The sequence below is a fragment of the Anarrhichthys ocellatus genome, unplaced genomic scaffold (assembly GCF_004355925.1).
Source record: "Anarrhichthys ocellatus isolate YVR2014 unplaced genomic scaffold, GSC_Weel_1.0 scaffold7, whole genome shotgun sequence".
In the NCBI taxonomy this organism is placed as follows: domain Eukaryota; kingdom Metazoa; phylum Chordata; class Actinopteri; order Perciformes; family Anarhichadidae; genus Anarrhichthys; species Anarrhichthys ocellatus.
The window spans coordinates 3,929,432-3,946,491 of NW_022280037.1; the positions used below are offsets into that span (position 1 = coordinate 3,929,432).

The window sequence follows — 17,060 nt, forward strand, 5'->3', positions numbered from 1 at the left end:
TATGTATGTGTATATATGTGTGTATGTGTATATATATATATATGTGTATATATGTATGTGTGTATATATATATGTGTATATATATGTATACACATATATATATGTGTATGTATATATATGTGTATATGTATTGCACTGTTAATTAGGCCTTTTCCATTGATCATATCAGTGATTTCAGTCATATTTTTGCACATTTTGCCCCTAGGTAACATTATTATTATTATTATTATTATTATTATAATTCTAGGTGCAGTGATGAGCAACAAGTCCTCAGAGTCTGAAATGGGAAATGTGAAATCAGGGAGCCAGGCAGCAGGCAGTGCTGCAGGAGGACAACGAGCCGGCCAGAATGAGGCTCTCACAGCCGAGGAACTGCGGAAGAGGAGACAAGCCTATTTTGATCGGTAAATTTAACCAACTTCTATCAACACTTGTTTATGTAAACATTATTTTGGTGGTGTTTTTTTAGGCCATAATATTTCTTGTTGTAATTAATTTATATTGAAGTATTCATGATATTGTGTCAACCCCCTTTTGAGTGAATGGAAAATGAATGCATGGATTCTGATGCAAACCCTCACCGTTGACTCCTCAGGCAGCAGCAACAAGCTCAGCCGAACATTCCTCAACAACCAGACACGAAATCATCAGGTGGCTCAGGTAAGTAGTTTTGATATATTTTTGTAAACGTGTGTGTGTGTGTGTATATATATAATATACATACAGTGCAGATTATTATGACTTTGATCAAAAAGCCTCTCTCCTCTTTAAGGATTCGTAAACATTGGCTCTGAAGAGGACCAACAACAAAAGCCCAGCCAGTGAAGGCGTGCAAGGTTTGCCTATGTTGTTTACCACCTGCCAGGATTGGCGACCCAATACGGGGATAGCTTTGCTCCTTCCTCTAACCTTTTTGCACATGCGAACATAAGGAAAGTCAGAAGGCTGACCCGTTTCCCCTGATTAGTTCGCTGACAGGCTATAGAGAAGAGAACAACGACAAAGAAAAGCATCAGTTAGTCCAATCTAACTCAGTGAGACACTGACGCTGGGAAAAGAGTGACTACAGAACTCATGATGCAGTTAATCCAAGTTTGCAATTGCCTTTGTACCATGTCGCCTTCTATTTCTATTGTAAACTGTTTCTTATTCTCGTTTTTTTTCTCTGCAAGAGATGGAAAGGAGTCTTCAGCATACAGGGTGTTTTTGGGGCGATTACACTGAGGTGATTGTTCTGTGAAAGCCATGAGAGACCAATGTTAGGACCACAGATAAAGGTTTGATGGATAATGACAGAGGCCCCTACCTTTCCATTGGACTTGCGTTTGTTGGACATTAGATGTGAATCCAACGCACGCCCCACCAGAACACCAGTGTGGTTTTGGAATCATTTCTTGTATTGAAATATCTTTTAGCCAGCAGCACTAAAACGTGTGGGTCATTAATTCCTGACTTCATCAATCATTTTACTTGTGGATCTCTGAGAGTGAACTTCCAAGGTGTTTAGACAACAACATATTGTTGATGTTGTGGTTTGGTTATCACCTTTAAGTGTATAAGTAGGCATCATGAAATGTAAGATTACACCGCTCACAAACACTTATTAACACACACAATATTAAGGGTGTTCTGTCCACTTTTGGTGGATGCTGAACAACAGAATTCTATAGAACTATTGGTTGAATCTAAGATGCTTTTGACTGATGAATATTTTTCATGTCTTGTCCAGAATAAGTTAACATGTAATGGGGAACAAAGAAGCAATCTGTAAACGGCATGAAACTGCAGCTGATAAATAAATACATGGTTCCTTTTTCCAGCACAGCAAAATCACTTAAAACCAAATAAAAGTCTGACATGTCCAACAGACTTCATCTGTCATCAGTATTTATAAAGAAAAGATTGTTAAAATGATCATTCTCTCTTTTATGTACTGCCACAAACGGTCATTAGTTTTACCCTGAAATACTTTTTTTAATTGCACTGATTTGACTGATCCCGTATTCCAAAAACACTTTGAGCGATGTTATACACATTAGTTGTGCAGATACATCGATTTTTACTGAGGTTGCCTTGGCTTAATGCTATGAAAGCCGTCAGCTGATTGATGATCTTCCAAAATGAGTCAACTCGCGAGAATGAATGGCAACTGTTATTTAACCTCATTATTTGTGCCATTTAAAATCCAAAGATGGAACAGAACATCGCTTTGAAGAGTTTTTTTTTTTAATTTCATAAAAGCCAATATCATGTTGCAACACACATTGTTGATCACATTACAGCATTACAACTGTTGAGTTCGTTTACAGTTATTACATTTTCTGGAACCAATGACGTGCTCAGCATGGATATATCTTGATGCCTCCACAAAAGTATTGGATGTCATGCAAAGTGTTGCTTCTTGTGCTGGATGACTTCCAATAAACTGTCATATTGTTTTCATTTTCTTTGGATCTGTTTGGCTTTGTCTATTTAAAATGCACCTGCGAGAGGGTATAAAATCTTGGTTGTTGGGTTTCTTTTATCTTCGCATTATTTTCACTCACTTCGTTCTCACAATAAGTACTCATGTTACCATAGCACGTTCTTTCATTTAATGTATTAGTTCTTGGATTAAAGTGACATTCACTCCTCCTGAAGTTTCTCATGTCTCAGTTTTTGTCCGTCAAGGTTAATCTGCAATTATTGACAGTTCTTGTGGCATCGCCTCTGGAAATTAAACCCTGAACGTTCCAAAAACAACACAACCGGCAGTGAGTCGTGGTTAATATGTAACGCTCAAAGCACACTTGCACTTTGTTTCCCCAAATAATAGATGTAGCTTTCAGAAGTAGACTCCCACTATAGCTGAATGGTACGTATGATAGTTAGTCAATTGTGGAAAATTATATTTAGTCAGCACAATCTATTGCAATTCAAAACTGAATTTATTTAAGTGCTTTTGGTGGTAATGGAAAGGAAACAAAAGTTATTTATGGGATCAAATCTGTTTTCTAATTTTTACCAGATGGGATATTTATCGTGTCACTGTTCAATTGTGCTTTTTTGAAATGATCTTTTGACATCTACATGTCTGTTTCAGGTTGTGCAACCAAACCTCAAAATATGGTAGTACGCAAAATGAAGATGGGATTTATTTTAATTGTAGCCTGCATGGGCTTCCTCGCTCCTGTCCACCAAGCGCACATTCCGAGCACCACCATCTCAGATCTTTCCTTAAAAAATATGGACTTTGCCATGAACCTATACAGAAAAATATCCAGCTATCATGACAACAATATCTTTTTCTCGCCTCTGAGCATCTCCACCAGCTTTGCTGCTCTTTTAATGGCTTCTGATGGCATCACACACGAGGAAATACTGAAGGGACTCAACCTGGAGCAGCTGGAGCGGGCTGACCAGCCAGAACTTATCCCAACACTCTTTCAACTCCTTCATGAGAACATCAAACAGAATGGATCACTGAAACTGGACCAAGGCATGGCCCTCTTCACGGGCCAGCAGTTTGTGGTAGAGAAAGTATTTGAAGATCAAATCAAGACATTTTTTGAAGCTGACATCAGAAGTGTAGACTTTGAGGACACAGAAGGGAGTATCAGGTTCATCAATGAGTATATCAAGAACAAGACTCAGGACAAAGTGACAGACATGATGTCCACCCTGGATTCACTGACCCAACTCATGTTAATCAACACAATTTTCTTCCAGGGTAAGTTGAATCACCCTAGTAAGGTTGTTATTAACCGTGCTTTGACACCCATTTGTGTTTTGACCTTCGACCATTAGTGTCACAATTAAACTAACAGTATCATTTCCTCTACAGGATCCTGGCAGAAGCCTTTCAACCCCAATTTTACTGAAAGTGCACCGTTCTACATTGACAACTACAACATTGTGCAAGTACCGATGATGTTTTTAGCGGATAAGTTCTACTCAATGGAGGATGTTCCTCTTGGTGCTAAGGTGTTGAAGCTACCATATCAGGAAGGCGTTTCCATGCTTATCCTGCTACCAAACAAAGGCATGGACTACACTGTAATTGATGATGGGATCACTGCGAAGAAGTACCTCAGCTGGATCAAAAACCTGCGAAAAATGTAATAGAAAGTAATTATGTGGAAAATGTTTTACACTGACCTGGAAAACTCATCTTTCTATAGTTTGTCTACTATCTCATTGTCTGTGTTCTGTTGTATTTGAGCCATGAAGCACTTTGTGACATTTTCTCTAGAAAGGTTTTTCAAAAAGCACTTCAACAAACATGCAAATATATAATATCAAACGCCTACAGCAACCGATAACAAGTGAGTCTACTCAACATTGAGGGCCATATCTTTATGTTCACAGCAAACTGGATGTCAAGTTACCCAAATTCAAGTTGGAGGAGTCGTATTCCCTGCAAAATCTTCTACCAGATATGGGCATGGCCAGCATCTTCAGTACTTCAGCCAATTTGACAAAGCTGAGTAAAGAAAAAGGCCTCAAAGTGTCAGAGGTTCGTTTTCCATTCCACAATGCTGTAGCATGCATACTTGCATATTCCAACCTCTGCAGATGTTAAATTTGTTCTGAATCTCTACTATAAAATCACAGGTGCTGCACAAGGCAATGATCGAAGTGGACGAGACAGGAACCATTGCAGCAGCAGCCACAACAACTGGCATTATTGCATATTCCTTACCCAGTACCTTCATTGTCAACAGGCCGTTTTTCTTCTTCATATACCATGAAGCCACAAACTGTCTGCTGTTCATGGGCAGGGTGATTGACCCTACCAAAAACTAGCAGTCATGACTGGGTTGTTTACTAAGGCTTTTAACTGGCTGTTTTCATGCATCTTAAAGCTTGTGCTGTTCTGTTCTATAATAAAGAATGAACATTATTGTGCCTTTCTTTTGAATTTAATGAAATCATTTCGTCTCTCGGACTAAGATGTGTGCAAAACACAAACTAAATGAGCAGGGCCGGGTACATGCATGTGAGCACCAGCACCAGGGCACTTTGGCTTTTCGTCTCTTTACATCTGGAAATCAACCTTTAAATATGTATCAACATTTAAAACCTGCAGACTTGGCAAATTATCGTAAAAATCCTTATCCCATGATTTATTTACATTTATAAATGTGTACAGATGATTTACTAACTTTTTATGATGGCTTAATAAAAAATGAGAAACATTACTTAATGACTTAACATTTATACCTGCAAACGTGACGGCTCACCAGCAAGAGATGTTTTTCACTGGCATTATGGAAGTGTTAAAAATGAATATGGTTATAAATAATGAATTTAGTCATTACTTACAATGTATAAACCTTTTATTAAAGGTGCCTTTACAACACATCCAGTCTTAATAATTTAGACATGTGTGAAAGTATTACTTTCTCTGAAATGTTTCAATAACTGATTGTATGAATATGATCACTATATCTAGAGACAGCACGCTCCTGATCACTTCACTTCAAATATATCACATGAATAGTTTTTTCTCTCCCGCAGAAAACTCTGTAACTGTTTGTTGGACAAATAAAGTTTTTTCAAACCACGTGATCAACACTGTCATGGCTGCGCCCTCGTGTCATGCGTGGTTGTCATCATTTGTAACAATATTTTGACATAGAAAAACAACACAGGCAGTCAATGTAGTACTTTGTGTTCATTGCTTTTACTTATAGTTGTAGTATTGTTGTTTACGGCTTACCAAGCCAATCGGGTCTGACGTTTTTACGGGTATTTAGTACATAGTTGGAGTTCACCTAGCTGCGAGCTAACTTCACACATACCGCTACGCGTTTAACTGCTCCGTCTGACGGAGGCAATTCAACGTATTGGCGTGACTCGGTACATATTTGTAGGAAAATGAAGATAATGAAGATGAAGCCCAGATACAAGCGCATGTCCTCCGGGCTGATAAAACCAGCCAAACGGAGCATCCATATGAAAGGCAAATGGAAAGCGTTAGAGCTCGATCCCAGTATCTTCTCCGAGGAGGGACTGGAGGGTCTGGTGTGTTTTGAAGAGCTGACAGATTACCGGTTGGTAGACTCTGAGAAGGCTGCAGCTGAAGCAGCAAATGAATTCAAAAAGGAGAAGAAGAAGAAGAAGAAAACGAAGAAGAGAAAAGCCTGCGAGGGAGAGAAGGCTGGAGAGAAGGTAGCTGTGGAGAGCAAAGAGGGAGAGAAAACAGCTGAACCAGTTCAGAAGAAAGCCAAAAAGAGGAAAAATCAGAAAGTGGTTGCACAGGAATCGGACCAGCCAGATAACACTGCTGAAGAAGTGATGGAGAAGGATGTAGCTGCAGGTGAGGAGGGAGGAGAAGAGGCAAGGCCTGTAGAAGACGCCTGTAAAGATACAGCAATCAGTTCAGAACCTGATGCCCCAAAACTCACAAAGAAGAGTAACAAAAAGAAGAAAAAGAAACCGAAGCGGCCGATAAGAAAAGATAAAAACCAGGACTCAGAACTTCAGGGTCTGGAAATAGAAAAATCCACTCAAGATAAAGTCACAAAGCTTCCCAAAATCAAAAAGCAGATCAAGAATTGGACAAATGCGGCACAATCTGGCCCCAATGACAAAAAAGCAGATGTGAGTGCCTGGAAGGACCTGTTTGTCCCCTCCCTTGTGCTAAAGGCACTGAGCAGTCTTGGATTTAGCTCACCGAGTCCCATACAAGCCCTGACTTTGCCTCCAGCTATCAGGGATCGTATGGATATACTGGGGGCGGCTGAGACAGGTAAGATAAAACACCCTTTGTTTTTGTCCCATAATAGTCCGTCCTCATGTGTCCATCAGTGAAGCTAATGTGAGCACTGTCATTACAGGAAGTGGGAAGACACTGGCTTTTGGTATTCCCATGATCCACGCCATCTTGGAGTGGAAGAAAAGTCCAGAAAAGCCAACTGACGACAACACCGAATCAACCGCAAAGGTGGAGAGTTTGTATTTGCCAGCTGTAGATGAGACCGGGATAGAAGACGACGACGAGGAGGACAACGTGGACGCCGAGGGAGAAGAGGGTGAAGGCGTCACAGAGCAGGATGAAGGTGACACAGACGAACATGACAGCGAAGACGACGGTGAAGAAAAAGATGACGACGAGAGGCTCGGGTGTGTTAAAGTAATCGAAAATGCAGAGTTTGACTTTGAGCCCACCGCTGAAGCAGAAGAAGAACCTGCCGGTGGCGGCAGTCAGCCTCTGCTTGGACTGGTGCTCACTCCCACCAGGGAGCTGGCTGTTCAGGTCAAGCACCACATTGATGCTGTCGCCAAATTTACAGGTAAGTCATTCAAGTTTTATGATGACCAGGTGTTTTTTTGTTTTTGATAATTAAAACGTAATTATGAATGTCAAGATACTCAATGTGTTACTCTTGTGTAGACATCAAAACGGCAATATTGGTGGGTGGAATGGCGCAACAGAAACAGCGAAGGATGCTAAAGCGAAGACCAGAAATCGTTATTGCCACTCCAGGACGTCTGTGGGACTTGATCCAGGAGGGGCATCCACATCTGCAGAATTTGAGACGGCTCAGGTAAGTCACAATTCACACCTCTTTCTTATATGGTATTGCAATATATTTCAGATATCAACATTATCTTTATCAAGATATGGCAATTATGTGCAAAATCACAGATGAATAAAATAATAAAGATATCAAATTCATTACAATATACTGTGTCCCACTGTACTGCATTACAACAGACAAAGGTCATCAGGCATAAACAAAAACCTGCAATCACTCAATATAACTTTTAATATTCATTTCTAATTTGTTTATCTGCATTTGGTAGAAGTGTCGAGGCTTTTGTGTGTTCTGGGAGAGGTTTCCATATTGTGTAAAGAGCGCTTTGGGTATTTCATTTTCTCAAGATTGATGTGTTTCAGTACAACATATTTAGTTTTTGATAACAATATACTTAATAAATGATCATGTTATCACAATACGACGCCATTGAAAGCCAATAAACTGTAGCACTGAATTATCATCGAGCCCTACTTCCTTATTTATTCATCAGATTTTGATTAAAGGCGTTACTGGTTTGGGTTGCTAAAGGGTAGACGGATCTTCATAAATGCTTTTTACCCGGTAATGTCCGGTTTACATTTACACTGAAAAAGAAATAGAAATATGGAATGTGCTTTGAGTTTTATTGGCCGGTAAGGACGGACCACATTAGCTAATTTTCAAATGCGGGGAACCATACAGGGTGTCATATAAAGATTAAATATAGTGTGTATAAAGCTCTGTAATGAAGGAATGGGCCTGAAGTACAAATTCAGCAGTGAAAGGCTCAATAAATCACAGAGACCTGGTATTGACTGCATGCACATTATTGTAGGAGGGGTCCCTGTGCAATCATTGTCAAACAAAAAGCCAGAAGCAGCAGAACACTGTGTGTTGAAAGCAGATTTAGTTTTTATTGAACTTGACAGATCAACATCAGGAATAGTTTGAGTGTGATGAATAATTCACAGAGGTCTGTTTTGTTTGTTTTTTGTTCATGCTACCTTTTTATTAAGTTCTCTTGGTTGTGTTATTCTGCAGGTGCCTGGTCATTGATGAAGCAGATCGCATGGTAGAGAGAGGCCACTTTGCGGAGCTGGAGAGTCTGCTGGAGATGCTGAACACCGTTCACTTTAATCCCAAGAGGCAGACTTTTGTGTTCTCTGCCACGCTGACCATGGATCGCAGCCTGCCCACCCGCGTTCTGCAGAAGAAGAAGAAGAAGAATCTGGACCAGAGGAGCAAGCTGGAAGCTCTCATGGTCAAAGTGGGGATCAGGTCCAAACCCAAAATCGTTGACCTGACCCGGAAGGAGGCAACTGTGGAGACCCTGACTGAGACCCGAATCCATTGTCAGAAGGAAGAGAAGGACTTCTACCTTTATTACTTCCTGCTCCAGTATCCTGGCCGCACCATGGTATTTGCCAACAGTATAGACTGTATCAAGAGACTGAACTCTCTGCTGGTTATCTTGGACTGTACTCCATTGCCCCTTCATGCCAACATGCACCAGAAGCAACGCCTCAAAAACCTGGAAAGGTTTGCAGAGAGGGAGAGGTGAGGTTTGCACACACTTGCACTAGCAGTCTGAAGGGGTTTGCCTCAGGTTATGTTAGTCTTAACTGTCTTAAGTCTTAACTGCAACTAAGGCCTTCAGGATTTTATCTGGTATACATGAAAAGTCCAGGATTATGTTCCCATGACTTGTTCCATCGTTTAATCATAATGCATATTTACAGAATATGCTCTGTAGTTTACAAGTTTGCACTCCTCAAAGTGGAAGGTGGAGAAACAACTCCAGTGCGCTTTGACTAGTCTGTACATGTGGTTGTGTTGCTGCCATCTTTCCCCAGCTTTTGTAATAAGCTCTGTCTTTAAATTGATACTTACATAGTTACTGTTAATCATTATCTAGCATCTCTTCAGTGTCACATCCCTTGACATGTGGCCAACTCAACACTTCACCATTCTCTCATTACTGAATTGACACTTATACACAATATCAAAATTTCATTCCCAGTTGTGTTCTGCTGACTACTGATGTGGCAGCTAGAGGACTGGATATCCCGAATGTTGAGCATGTCATTCACTACCAGGTAAGCTTTGTCCACGGCGTTCATTATTTCAGAAAGCCATTTCCTTATGTTTAACCGACATGAGTATCGTCCTGTATGAAGAAAGGTACTACTATACTGTAACACCAACCACTATGTTTTACTGAGCCTTGGTGCAGGAATTTCTTTACCGTCGAGCTACATTTTGGTTACAGTTGTTAATGTTTGATTTTAAATAATACAGCTGCATAGCTCTGTTAGCTGAAGTATTGTATTAGAGGCTGTTCTAATATGTTTAATCATGTCCACCTGTGAACATCAGGTTCCCAGGACGTCTGAGACTTACGTCCATCGCAGTGGCAGAACAGCGAGAGCCACCAAAGAGGGTCTGAGTTTGCTGCTGATCGGCCCCGACGACGTGATGAACTTCAAAAAGATCTACAAGGCTCTGGGGAAGGACGAGGAGCTTCCCATGTTCCCCATAGAGGGCAAATGCATGGAAGCCATCAAGGTGAGATCCAGCATTAGATCAAGCCTTTATGTGACATTAAAGAGATTATATCTGATTGTTCATTGTTGAGTTCACAGGAGCGGGTGAACTTGGCCAGACAGATCGAGAAGATTGAGTTCCACAACAGCAAGGAGAAGCAGCACAACTCCTGGTTCAGACAGGCAGCAGAGGCCATGGAGGTGGACCTGGATGATGATCTTTTAATTGGTGAGACCAACATAACACAACATGTTCGCACACCAGGTTCCCTTTATTTAAAAATGTTAAAATACAGACAACTGAATATACCATTTATGTCCACAGGCAGGGGAAAGGATGAAGATGATGACAGAGAGCAGCAGAGGGCGGTAAAGGGGATGAAGAAGCATCTGAAGCATCTGATCTCCCAGCCGGTATTCAACAATGGGATTAGGACCAAGTACCCCACTCAAATGGGAAAGCTGTCCGTTCCTCACATGCCTGTACCCGGGAGGGGGAATGCCCTCACCAGGGTTTCATTACAGGAGAAGAAACAACAGAAGTTAAAGAAAGGTGTTGCACAACAGCAGAAGAAAGAGCAGCAGTGAAATGTGAAAGGAATGTGTGTGTTTAGAGAGGCCATATTTGACGCGGTTTATGTAATTGTTGATTTATGTAAATGTTAATTCGTTTAAATACTTAGTGCACAATGTGCAAAACAAAATGTATTTCCAAATGTTGTTGAATCGCTGTACACTGCAAGACTTTATAAAAATCTGTTTTCATAAGTGTCTTAAAGCCCAGGAAGGATTTTTATTCCACCAAAGTCAATATTCCTGAGTTGAGCCGAGTCCTCGTGGGTCTCTGGTCAGTGTTGAGGTCGCGGGTAAAGAATGTTATAGTGTGACGTTTGGTAGAGGAGGTGCAGGGAGGGTTCGGCACCTTCTGGAATGACGTGGTGAGCCAACTGCTGTTCATCGCCCTCCATAGAGACGATGTGGATGCCAATATCCAGGGCCTGTGACAGAGCTAAGATGTCCACGTGATCACACTCCATCGCCATGGTCTCCACCTCCTGAATGAAGAGAGCGAAGACGTTACCAAACCTGACCGTTATATCTCCTTGATTAAAGCCTCGGATCTACTATTTGTTTTCACTAGATGGCAGCGGCACTTTGTTACAAACTTGGTGACAGTAGACTAGTAGATTTGGGGCCTCCACAAAGTTGCAGAAGAACTCCGCCTGGTTTTGCAGGTGCGCTGAAGTGAGCAGCCGGAGGTACTGCACCACGCTGTCGGACGTCATCTGCTCATTGAAGAGCCTGAGCAGCGTGTCTTCCTGCTCATCAGCCTGGCACTGCTCCACTACGTTAACAACCTGCAAGAGAACGAGGTATTCACACACATTGGGTTAACCTAGTTCTACAAGTGTGCCTCCAATACTTTGATTTTATTTCCCTGAGATCCATTAGCAGTTCCAATGATGAACTGATGGATGAGTATCCAAAGAACTTCACGATGTCAACAAGTACAATTGGTTTTGACTTGCAATACTTTTACCAAATTAGTCATGACGTGTATAACGGAGAACCTTCATAGGTGAGGTGACATGTTGCCAGAAGATGGCTTGTGAATGGAATTTAGTTCTGCAGCTGACTCGGGTGTCAGAGAATGACGCCACCATAAAAACATTCGAAGTGCCCAAACTAGTAATCTGATTGTATTATTGCTTCTGTGATTTCTGAATGGTTCGTTCCCAACAATAAATTCCCCTTGTTGCTCGCTTGAATGAAGACTTCTTTTCTTTTCCACGCGTATTAAAACTTGGGCTTTCCTAACCTTATACATCATGGTAAGTCTGTAAAAATAAATGCATTATTTACTGTGTTCAGGTGGTGCTTGAAGGACCTCTCATCAAATCCCGCAGAAGACAAGTCTTCATCGGTTTGAACAATTTTCTCCTTAAACCTGAAAGTCAAACCAATAAGATGTCACCACCTTAAATTTGAGGTGACTTCCGTTTTTTTAGAAATGGCAGTAATGACGATAACTGACCTCTGCAAAGCCCTGGCATTGTGCAGCACTGACTCCAAGTGTGCGAAGCAGAGGGCTCTGTAGAAGCAGTTTCCATCTCCGCGCACTTGTCTGACGGTGGAAAACTGACCGCTTAAATCCTAACAAAGGACAATAGGTGTGATTATTATGCGACAGTTTGAAGCCTTTAAAATGGGCGACTGAGCACCTGAAGTAGCCTCTATACTAACCCCACCCCAACTAAATGTCCTACTTTGTATTTGGCACCCGGCGTTTGCTCTGGAAACAGCGAAGAGATGTCCTCTCGGCATGAGACGAGGCTGCCTGCCTCCATCTGTCGAGAAACAAACGGCTTTACCATTTAGAAAACAGCAGTTTTAGGGGTCGACTACCAGCACGACATCCCTTCGTATTTCGACAACATGGAAACAATGTCAGAGAGAAAACGTAATTACAGTGTAGCAAGAATCTGTGCGTCAAAGCTGTGTGTCAAAACATTGTTGCAATCGTATTTCCATTTTCTGGAAACCGGATGTTTGCAGATACCACGTGCTCGTGTTAAAGGGACAGTACAGTGTTTGAGTCAAAAATTCGTAGGAGACTTTATGCAACCGAAAAATGGCAACCCACAATTAACCTCTGCTGCTACAAGCAGAAAGCCTATGTTCAAGATCGTACTTTAGTAAAAGTAGGAGTATAATCAGCATTTATTTTTTTGAAATGCTCAAGGTAAAAGTAACGGTACTGCATCACGATCTATGTGATCGATGTCAACCCTGATTTTAACAACGTTATATAGCCTACAATAACGCATCATATTTCTCTGTAGGAACGTTTTGAATCTCTGACGTAACAAGTAGCCTAATTATGGCTGTCACAACATGGTAGTGGAGTAAAAAGTTTAATATTTACCTCTGAAATGAAGTGAAGTAGTAGCATAAAAATGGAAATACTCAAGTAAAGTACAAGTACGGTATTTTAAAATGATCCTTATCTACAATAGGCTACTAAACGTACTCACAGCCTAACAACCCAGATTATTACTGAACATGTTTTGCTACTTTAACCGCATTACCCGGAGGAGTAGCATTGCAACCTAATTGGTGACCACTGTCTGCACTAAAGGGCTTTATGAAAACCTGCAGGGCAGGCAGTGTCTGACAGCATGGAGCAGGCCAGATTCAGGAATTTGCTTTGCTGCAAATGTTTGGCGTGTTGAGCAAAAACACAAACTATGTGGAACAGAAAATGTAAATGATTGCAGCATTTGTTCCTGCGCGATGTGTCGGATTTATAACAGGAAAGTCAGATTATCTCTGCTGAACTATATTATTTAGTAAAAGAACAGGATTTAATAATAGAAAATACAGAATATCACAAAGAATAATTTATTCTACATCATTTCAAATACTCATTAAATTACAGATCTTTTCTCTGTCGTTTGTATAATCTAAATGTGATAGAAATTGCATACGTACCATTGCATAGGCCGTTTTGATGCTTACTAATTGTTACTTCTTGTCTGACAGCATCATTTGATTGTAAACATTTTTATTTTAAAATGCAACAATGATTACGTTCCAAAGACATTTTCAAAATCTTTATGAAATGTTAAATGCAAAACGTGGTGCATAGCATTTTTCACTAAGAGTTTTGAACACTGAAACTCTGTTACACAAACCCCAAAAATCAAACCACTTTTAGATGATGACAAAATTATCTTAACACAAGGTTTGCTTATATGCCTTTCCCAGAGTTTTAATTTCCCTGCATCTCCATTCCTCATCAGCGGACGTGGTTGTCATACTTGTCATGTTCTACTTGTTCTTGTCAAACTACTGCTTCAAAATGAATGTTCACACTCAGCAAACTTAGATTGTAAGCAGTGACACCATGTGAAGTTGTTAACGTGCCCCATCAACTCATTGTCTCACTCTTTCTACTGACTTTACTTGAACTTTTAATTTGTGTTTTAGTGCCGATGCTTTTCATTGACCCCCTCTCTCTTTTGTCGGTCGGAGCTGTCCTACTCGTCATGGCAGAAGACTCCATCAGTCTCCTCGCTCTCCTCTCCGTGTCCGCCTTGTCCAGGATGTACTCCTGAAATCATACTCTTTGTTAGTTAAAAAGTAGGTAAAGTAACGTTTATTACTACCATATAGCAAGCAACTATTTTCTTAAGATATTACCTTCACCATGTCCATCATTGTCAGTATGTTCATGTTTTCCAGTGGTCCATATGTTGATAGATAACACTGCTCTGCAAGATTGTTGATTGCCATAATCAAACGGCCCACTTCTTCAACCTGAGTGACAATGGCACATTTAAAAACATTTCTATCCCTAACTCCAATCTGCAAATTAGCTAAGAGTCCTTTCCAATTCATAATCTGGAAAGCATACCTTCTGTCTGTTCAGGCCTTGTTTCATCAGCAGGTCAACCTCTGCCTGCTTGTTTTTCTCTTTGAGGGTTTCTAACTCACTCTGGAGTTCAGACAGCTCCTTATTGGCCATCTGCAACACACATGCAAACTCTAATAGGTCGTTCATTCAAACATTGACAATTGAAGAAAAGATGAATATGTGTGTGTGTTTGTGTGTGTGTGTGTCTGACCATTGTTTTAATACTGTGCTGCTGCTTCATGATCAGCAGTTGTTGCTGGCCCTGCTCCACCTCCTCCTCCAGACGCCCCAAACGCTGCAGCAGCTGCCGGTGGCTGATGGACAGGATCTCGTGGCGCCGAATGATGGGCGTCACCAAAGATTCAGCCCCATGATCAAGGTAAGCTGAAAGACATTGTGCAGTTTGGTCCATCTTATTGCCAGTGTGTAATTAACTCATTAGGATAAGCAGAACTGATTCATGTAAAAGTTTTCTTATGGAGGCCAATAAAAGTCCGTTTAACTTACTGCTGGGGAAATGATCTATTGTTTTCATCAAGTAGTCCTCATAGATTTTGTATTTTGACATTCTCTCCTTTAAAACTAGCTTTCTGTGAATTGAGATATGGGAAAACTGAGGTTAAAAGTGACGGCGTGATCGTTGCATTAAGGCGTCGGTTGAGAGTTCTCACCTTGCTCTAAGTTGTTTCAGGTGATCTGTCAGATCTTCTATCGCTCTCTGTTTAGAAATGTTCAGCTCAAGTGCAGCCTCATAATTCTTCAGCGCTCGGCGTCGCTTCACTTCATTTTCAGCCACAAACTTCTCAAACTTCATCACCCTCTCTTTAGTCTGGGTGAAAATACAAATCCCAAAGGTTTTTATATTGGCCAGTGTCATCAGTGGATATCTAGAGCATAATCATTCATGCTTTCAAGTAGATTCAGGGGGGTTCAATTCACCTGCTGTTGTTTTAGTTCCAGTTCAGACCTTCTCTGAGCTAGAGCCTCCACGCGGGTCTTAAACTCCTGTCGTTTGAGTGCGAGTTGCTGGTTCACTTTGTCCAACTCACCCTGTTTCTTCAGAACCAAGGTCTTTTGCAAAGTGTTCACTCCTGCCTCAAGGATTCTGCTGGAAGTCTAAACATAGAATAAACACTCAAACTGTCCATGCAAACTATCTTAAAAAAAGTGTCATCACAGGCCACAAAACCTAATTTTCTGTATCATTATTTTAATATTCTATTTCCTAAAGTTTCCTAGGTCATCATTTTTTAACAGCATGCTTACTTATTCTGTCTCACCTCTGTCACAACAGGTAGGTAGTTGACATTTTCCTCCTTTCTGTGTCTGATGAGAAATTGATTTTCAGAACAATTCAATCGACACATTTATAAATGGGTTTAAGAGGAACAAAGTTCCTACCTGGTGTCGTTCAGTTGTGTTACAAAAATGTTTCTTCTTTTTTCCACCGTCAGTCTCAGTCGGGGCTTGCTGTCATTTAGGATAGGCAGGGAGGACGTCATCGTGTTTGTTTGCTGTTGGTTTTTTTTGCAAATATATTGTCCAGTAATCCTGATGAGTAAACAAGTGCTGCAGTTATTCCACGTTCGGGCGAGACCAGAAAGTCCGTTCCGGATGTTTTCCTGGATTTGTGTTGCAGTTTCCTTGGAACCGCGTGCGAGACAACAGGGAATGTGCAGGGATCGTTTCTCCGTTGTCATGGCAACTGCCAGATGGGCGGTTTCTGTTTCATTGAGTTGAATGAGAGCGACGTGTGCATAGAAATGAGATCGTTACAGGTCCGGCACGAGCAGAACATGAAGAGCGCTCACTCCGTTCTAATTTCAGAGAACCGAGTCCCCAGACTCTGCTGAAGTCCAGAGAGGGTTTGGGATGCACCCCGTTATCAACTCTGTGAAAAGCTCATAAACTACTCTGCAGACTTTACCAGCGAAATATGTTCCAGTTAACCCAGTATTGACATTGAAATAATAATAAAAGCATAATTAAGAAAAGAAAGTCTGCTGCTTGCAACTTCCCATTCAGACATGTTCTAGACCAGGGGTCACCAACCTTTTTAAACTGAGAGCTACTTCAAGGGTACCGAGTAGTACGAAGGCCTACTTATTTGATACAAACTTCCTGAATAACAAAGTTGCACAGATCACCTTAATAATAATAATATAAGTGAAGAGACAGTTTGATCACATGTCAGTTAATTATTCCTCACAATAATTATTAAGAATGATTTCCACAACTATGATGGTATCTACACATATATATTTAAACATGCAACTTTTATTTCTGTTAATCTGTTTCAACATTTGAAAGTCAGAGGTATCACATCTCTGATATTTTTGTATCATCACATGATCAAAGCCGGTTACTTTTGCACATAGCGCCTGCTGGTGACTGATCCAGTGGTAATGTAGACATTTTGCGAAGTCTGGGTCACCTTTGCATTGCGCAATGAAGCCTGCATGCCGGCCCGTCATCGCGGGAGCCCCGTCTGTTGTCACCGACACCAGCTTTTCCAATGGTACCTTTTTCTCCACGAAGAAACTAGTAACCAGTCTCGTCTATAGCCGAGCGTCTCCGGGCGCCCGCGTTCAAACC

General features: G+C 41.0%; 5 protein-coding genes across 9 annotated transcripts in view; 3 read left to right on the forward strand and 2 right to left on the reverse strand.

Annotated features, from left to right (window-relative positions):
* The window catches only part of atxn3 (ataxin 3), a 14,746-nt gene extending 12,111 nt beyond the window's left edge, over positions 1-2,635 (forward strand). For both annotated transcript variants that reach the window (XM_031848160.1, XM_031848161.1), the window contains exons 9-11: positions 248-404; positions 596-660; positions 773-2,635. In XM_031848160.1, coding sequence (XP_031704020.1) covers positions 248-404; positions 596-660; positions 773-825 — 275 coding nt within the window. In that variant the 3' untranslated portion in view covers positions 826-2,635. The remainder of the gene's footprint in view (positions 1-247; positions 405-595; positions 661-772) is intronic.
* An 82-nt stretch (positions 2,636-2,717) lies between these two features.
* On the forward strand, positions 2,718-5,079 carry serpina10b (serpin peptidase inhibitor, clade A (alpha-1 antiproteinase, antitrypsin), member 10b). Of its 2 annotated transcripts, XM_031848159.1 has the most exons (5): positions 2,718-2,854; positions 3,083-3,709; positions 3,824-4,097; positions 4,348-4,495; positions 4,594-5,079. In XM_031848159.1, exons 2-5 carry the CDS (start codon positions 3,106-3,108, stop codon positions 4,783-4,785), a joined length of 1,218 nt encoding a protein of 405 aa, XP_031704019.1. In that variant the 5' UTR covers positions 2,718-2,854; positions 3,083-3,105; the 3' UTR covers positions 4,786-5,079. The 2 variants fall into 2 exon arrangements, with proteins under 2 accessions (XP_031704019.1, XP_031704018.1); XM_031848158.1 differs by lacking the exon at positions 2,718-2,854 and having other exon boundaries at positions 2,866-3,709.
* Positions 5,080-5,462: 383 nt separating this feature from the next.
* On the forward strand, positions 5,463-11,964 carry ddx24 (DEAD (Asp-Glu-Ala-Asp) box helicase 24). Of its 2 annotated transcripts, XM_031847803.1 has the most exons (8): positions 5,522-6,733; positions 6,822-7,277; positions 7,379-7,532; positions 8,547-9,062; positions 9,526-9,601; positions 9,882-10,070; positions 10,148-10,277; positions 10,374-11,963. In XM_031847803.1, exons 1-8 carry the CDS (start codon positions 5,860-5,862, stop codon positions 10,634-10,636), a joined length of 2,658 nt encoding a protein of 885 aa, XP_031703663.1. In that variant the 5' UTR covers positions 5,522-5,859; the 3' UTR covers positions 10,637-11,963. The 2 variants fall into 2 exon arrangements, with proteins under 2 accessions (XP_031703662.1, XP_031703663.1); XM_031847802.1 differs by having other exon boundaries at positions 5,463-6,733; positions 10,148-11,964.
* On the reverse strand, positions 10,149-13,950 carry LOC116383741 (ubiquitin thioesterase OTUB2). 2 transcript variants are annotated; one of them, XM_031847806.1, is made up of 6 exons: positions 12,518-13,948; positions 12,316-12,396; positions 12,084-12,202; positions 11,912-11,996; positions 11,215-11,406; positions 10,149-11,103 (listed from the first exon to the last, which is right to left on the reverse strand). In XM_031847806.1, exons 2-6 carry the CDS (start codon positions 12,394-12,396, stop codon positions 10,897-10,899), a joined length of 684 nt encoding a protein of 227 aa, XP_031703666.1. In that variant the 5' UTR covers positions 12,518-13,948; the 3' UTR covers positions 10,149-10,896. The 2 variants fall into 2 exon arrangements, with proteins under 2 accessions (XP_031703666.1, XP_031703665.1); XM_031847805.1 differs by having other exon boundaries at positions 12,316-13,950.
* Positions 12,895-16,351, reverse strand: ccdc197 (coiled-coil domain containing 197). The gene is made up of 9 exons (XM_031847804.1): positions 15,867-16,351; positions 15,746-15,791; positions 15,405-15,581; positions 15,137-15,294; positions 14,973-15,055; positions 14,677-14,849; positions 14,466-14,576; positions 14,252-14,368; positions 12,895-14,162 (listed from the first exon to the last, which is right to left on the reverse strand). Exons 1-9 carry the CDS (start codon positions 16,163-16,165, stop codon positions 13,980-13,982), a joined length of 1,347 nt encoding a protein of 448 aa, XP_031703664.1. The 5' UTR covers positions 16,166-16,351; the 3' UTR covers positions 12,895-13,979.
* Between the last annotated feature and the right edge of the window lie 709 nt (positions 16,352-17,060).